The sequence below is a fragment of the Tarenaya hassleriana genome, unplaced genomic scaffold, assembly GCF_000463585.1.
Source record: "Tarenaya hassleriana unplaced genomic scaffold, ASM46358v1 Cleome18, whole genome shotgun sequence".
NCBI lineage: Eukaryota > Viridiplantae > Streptophyta > Magnoliopsida > Brassicales > Cleomaceae > Tarenaya > Tarenaya hassleriana.
Window position 1 is genome coordinate 694,443 of NW_010965216.1, and position 5,251 is coordinate 699,693.

General features: G+C 35.4%; 1 protein-coding gene and 1 long non-coding RNA gene across 2 annotated transcripts; both read left to right on the forward strand.

The window, feature by feature from the left end:
* The first annotated feature begins 450 nt into the window (after nt 1-450).
* On the forward strand, nt 451-1,664 carry LOC104810355. The gene is made up of 4 exons (XR_771288.1): nt 451-541; nt 661-780; nt 1,118-1,240; nt 1,633-1,664. It is a non-coding gene; the product is annotated as an uncharacterized LOC104810355 (long non-coding RNA).
* Nucleotides 1,665-1,981: 317 nt separating this feature from the next.
* On the forward strand, nt 1,982-5,044 carry LOC104810356 (ubiquitin carboxyl-terminal hydrolase 12-like). Its single transcript, XM_010536616.2, has 10 exons — nt 1,982-2,127; nt 2,625-2,703; nt 2,795-2,941; nt 3,031-3,111; nt 3,231-3,350; nt 3,688-3,810; nt 4,203-4,280; nt 4,396-4,484; nt 4,710-4,818; nt 4,909-5,044. The coding sequence occupies exons 1-10, from the start codon at nt 1,997-1,999 to the stop codon at nt 4,987-4,989; spliced, it is 1,038 nt and encodes a 345-aa protein (XP_010534918.1). The 5' UTR covers nt 1,982-1,996; the 3' UTR covers nt 4,990-5,044.
* Nucleotides 5,045-5,251: the final 207 nt, after the last annotated feature.

Sequence of the window (5,251 nt, forward strand, 5' to 3'; positions counted from 1 at the left end):
GAGGCATTTATATGCCCCCATAAATGAGTGTGTATATATATATATATATATATATATTCCTCACACACCAGCACGAGACCTTTTAGCGTGTTATAACCAGATTAATTGTGTTACAATAAAAAAAAATTCTTAAGTCTTAGTTTTCTCCAAAAAAGTTAGTAAAATCATGAGATAAATATTCCAAAATTGCTTTTAATCTGTTTCCATTTATTAAAGTAAATTATATGTGTATTATATATTGATAATGTGATGTGTTTGCTTCCAACCTACATAGCATATTAAAAATATTTTATTTCTTTTATGGTGAATTCATTAATCTTTGCATCTTAATATACACATATAATTTACTTTAATAAATGGAAACAGATTAAAAGCAATTTTGGAATATTTATCTCATGAGTTTTAATTATGCATGCCAATGCCATTATTTGACCTGACTCCATTCAATATGTAATGACAGGTGAGGCTGAAGAAAGAACAACAAGAAAAGGAAGACAAGAGAAGATACAAGGCACAGGCACACCTTTTCACAATAATTAAGGTTTGCCTATATAATTAAATTGTTATATGATATTGAGAACTGATGTATCTTTGAGAAAGCCATTCCTCTTCTCTTTCTCTCTCAAGAACGTTATTTATGCATTTTATGAATGTATATAGGTTGCAAGAGTTGAAGACCTTGCTGAACAAATTGGGAAGGATATTTATTTTGATCTTGTTGATCATGACAAAGTTCGTAGTTTCCGAATTCAGAAACAGACACCCTTTCAACAATTTAAGGTACTCACCAGAATATGTTCGTTCTCTGAATTTTCTTCTTTTGTAGAAGATGTGTTTTGCAAAGAAGCTTCTTTTTGGTAGCGTAGATCTTTACTTTGACTGACAAAATGCAGAGATAATTATTTTCATTTTCTCCGAATTTCTGAAAGATGCTGCAATTGTGTTTCTTTCACTATACCTGTCTTTGCTTAAGGTCTATAGTGACTTATGCAGAGTATTCCTGTTTGTTTTTTCTTGTAATTATGTTGTTGCTAGTGTAATAGTCCCTTGTACTTCATCTGGTTTCATTGTGTAATGAGTATCAATTGTTGATCTCCAATATTCTGCTGGACTGCAGGAAGAAGTTGCCAAAGAATTCGGTATTCCGGTTCAATTTCAGCGCTTCTGGATCTGGGCAAAACGACAAAACCATACCTATCGTCCCAATCGACCCCTAACGCCTCAGGAGGAGTTACAGCCGGTAGTTTATTCCTGCTCTTTACTCATTTTAGAACCTATGGTTCACAGCTTTCAGCTGGAATTACTCTTTTTGCTCAAATTTGGATTTACAGTAAATACTATGCAACTATGTTTAAAACCTGCACATCTGTTATACTCTGTAGAAGTATAATCTCTAATATGCAGAATTAATTTTTGGGTCCTTTATTTCACCATTCTTTTTGGAGCTCTCATGCCCATGTTTTTCTGTTTGTTACCAAGAGGAGTTCATCACGCCCTGTGCAAAGGTTAACAGCATTAGTTGACTTTTTACTTAATATATGAGGAGTCTCCCTGCCGATTTCTTTATGCATAACCCAATTGTCTTTTTTATGATGTGTTTATTCGGTATACTTATTTAAGATACGTTTATAGGTTGGACAAATAAGAGAGGCATCAAACAAGGCCATAGGTATTATTTCCCTTGTACTTATTCTCTTCTAAATTTGCGGTTAGGTATAGTTGATAGCAATGTCCACTTTCCAGAGGAGTTTGCACCGAAGGTTTAGCTTCTCTATACGATGCTACTGTGGAATATATATAGGCTGTCTTTCATCATAATTTTGTTTTAGCTCCATTGATTGTTTACTAGGTTCCTTGTCTCACAGAAATTGGAATCTGCCTTCTGTTGTTTAGGTCTCCATTTCACATGAATACTAAGTAGCATATATGTGCCAGTATATCAATGCTGCTGTCTGTCTTCTAGCTGGTATACGAGTGAAAGACACAAAAAAAGTACATGGTTTCATTTAGTTGTTTCTCGTTTGCGCGGTTGACCTTCTCATTTTTCTGCAGTGTCTTAGTTCATAGTGGAGGAGTGCATGGTGGTCACTATTATGCCTTTATAAGGCCAACTCTCTCTGATCAGTGGTATGCATCTCTTTTGTCAATAACCTTTATTGTCTCTTTTATGCTTGTTATCATATTTGAATCTTGCTTATAGTTATTTACTTGTATCTGTATCTGCTTGACCTTCATGTTTTCGGAGGACCTTTCTGCTGTTGCCTAAAACAAAATTTACAAGCATGTTAAGAGTGTGAGGAGGCTTGAGAATGAAGATCCATGAACAGGATCTAGATTAACATTCTGCAAGAGTTTTTGCTTCTAGGTCTTTAGTCTTAAAAGTAAGAGTTTTAAGCAAATGTAACAGTTTAAAAGTCGAAGACACGTTTTTAATATACAAATATTAATTTTGGAGTTTCAAGCGGGTGTAATGGATTGAGATTCTAGCGCGCCAAGTCGTCAATATTGTGCAAGATTAGAATCATTCGCAGTGATCTTCAGTATTAGTTTCAGAGGGCTAGATGAATGTATAATGTATTCTATCTTTACTTTTTTTTGGACCACTTAACCTCTTAACTGTGCAGGTATAAATTTGACGATGAGCGTGTAACTAAGGAAGATATGAAAAGGGCATTGGAAGAGCAATACGGTGGGGAGGAAGAGGTAGGATTCTGTCGCTTGTTTTTCTTTGTTTTACCTGCTGTGCTCAATTCTTTGGTCGCCTCACATGCTTTCTTCTTTGGTGTCCCTTCAGTTGCCACAAACTAACCCTGGTTTCAATAACCCTCCTTTCAAATTCACCAAGTACTCGAATGCATACATGCTTGTATATATTCGTGAAAGCGATAAGGATAAAATAATTTGCAACGTCGACGAGAAGGACATTGCGGAACATCTAAGGGTAAAAGTGTTTATTCTGACATCTGTTTGCCTTAATTATGCATGCCAATGCCATTATTTGACCTGACTCCATTCAATATGTAATGACAGGTGAGGCTGAAGAAAGAACAACAAGAAAAGGAAGACAAGAGAAGATACAAGGCACAGGCACACCTTTTCACAATAATTAAGGTTTGCCTATATAATTAAATTGTTATATGATATTGAGAACTGATGTATCTTTGAGAAAGCCATTCCTCTTCTCTTTCTCTCTCAAGAACGTTATTTATGCATTTTATGAATGTATATAGGTTGCAAGAGTTGAAGACCTTGCTGAACAAATTGGGAAGGATATTTATTTTGATCTTGTTGATCATGACAAAGTTCGTAGTTTCCGAATTCAGAAACAGACACCCTTTCAACAATTTAAGGTACTCACCAGAATATGTTCGTTCTCTGAATTTTCTTCTTTTGTAGAAGATGTGTTTTGCAAAGAAGCTTCTTTTTGGTAGCGTAGATCTTTACTTTGACTGACAAAATGCAGAGATAATTATTTTCATTTTCTCCGAATTTCTGAAAGATGCTGCAATTGTGTTTCTTTCACTATACCTGTCTTTGCTTAAGGTCTATAGTGACTTATGCAGAGTATTCCTGTTTGTTTTTTCTTGTAATTATGTTGTTGCTAGTGTAATAGTCCCTTGTACTTCATCTGGTTTCATTGTGTAATGAGTATCAATTGTTGATCTCCAATATTCTGCTGGACTGCAGGAAGAAGTTGCCAAAGAATTCGGTATTCCGGTTCAATTTCAGCGCTTCTGGATCTGGGCAAAACGACAAAACCATACCTATCGTCCCAATCGACCCCTAACGCCTCAGGAGGAGTTACAGCCGGTAGTTTATTCCTGCTCTTTACTCATTTTAGAACCTATGGTTCACAGCTTTCAGCTGGAATTACTCTTTTTGCTCAAATTTGGATTTACAGTAAATACTATGCAACTATGTTTAAAACCTGCACATCTGTTATACTCTGTAGAAGTATAATCTCTAATATGCAGAATTAATTTTTGGGTCCTTTATTTCACCATTCTTTTTGGAGCTCTCATGCCCATGTTTTTCTGTTTGTTACCAAGAGGAGTTCATCACGCCCTGTGCAAAGGTTAACAGCATTAGTTGACTTTTTACTTAATATATGAGGAGTCTCCCTGCCGATTTCTTTATGCATAACCCAATTGTCTTTTTTATGATGTGTTTATTCGGTATACTTATTTAAGATACGTTTATAGGTTGGACAAATAAGAGAGGCATCAAACAAGGCAAACAATGCGGATTTAAAGCTGTTTTTGGAAGTAGAGCGTGGACCCGTAAGAATACTTTGTTGAAAAGTTTAATTTTTGAGACGTATAACTGAATGAGAATCTGATAGACTGATCAACAGGGAAGAAAAGCTAAAAGTTTTCTAACTCTTGAATAATTCAGGATTTGCGTCCTATTCCTCCTCCGGACAAATCGAAGGATGATATTCTTCTATTCTTTAAGCTTTATGATCCTGAAAAGGCAGAAATAAGGTAACATTATTTTCCAGCCTTTTCTTCAATTCCTCTTGGATTGCCCACTATGACTAATAAATTTATTATCTTCTAAAAGAAAGTTCCTTCTTTCCTTTTCTTTTCAAGTGAAAAAGTTTTCAATGCATTACCCTTTTCTATCCATTACTCCTCGATTTCAAGTTGATCAACTAGACCTCATTTCCTTTCTTGAATCTTTCATAACTCTCTTCTTTGTTCTGCCAGATATGTTGGTCGACTCATGGTGAAAAATTCCAGCAAGCCCATGGATATTATTGAAAAACTGAATGAAATGGCTGGCTTTGCCCCTGATCAAGAAATAGAACTTTTTGAGGTTTGCTGTTTCTGCCTCAACTCACAGCTTTGTTGCCATGCTCACTGTTGTCCAATAGTTAATTTTATGCTTTTCATTTTCTGATTTCAGGAAATAAAGTATGAACCTTGTGTTATGTGTGAACATCTGGACAAGAAGACTTCATTTAGATTGTGCCAAGTAATTGTTTAATTGTGTTATTTACTGAGCTTCATTTTACCGACTTGGCTCAGCGGTAAAACCATTTACCGTGGGGTCTGAGGTCGCGGGTTCGAATCCATCTCTCTACATTAAAATGTAGATTTAATGCTTGTGACGGAAGCAAGTGGCCCAAAACACAAGATTCCTTTATATTTTTATTTTAAATTAATTTTTGAAGAGGCACATGCAGATAATAAATAGCTTTCACACTCTTATTACTGTTTCTGATGAGCCATCAACGGGGACTAACTTT

What these genes read in the sequence shown, in the direction of transcription:
- LOC104810356 (XM_010536616.2), top strand. Translation starts at nt 1,997, where the DNA reads ATGGTTTCATTTAGTTGTTTCTCGTTTGCGCGGTTGACCTTCTCATTT. An exon ending in CTCAGGAGGAGTTACAGCCG is followed by an intron (nt 3,811 to 4,202) that starts GTAGTTTATTCC and finishes ATACGTTTATAG; the next exon opens with GTTGGACAAATAAGAGAGGC. An exon ending in AAGAAATAGAACTTTTTGAG is followed by an intron (nt 4,819 to 4,908) that starts GTTTGCTGTTTC and finishes TTCTGATTTCAG; the next exon opens with GAAATAAAGTATGAACCTTG.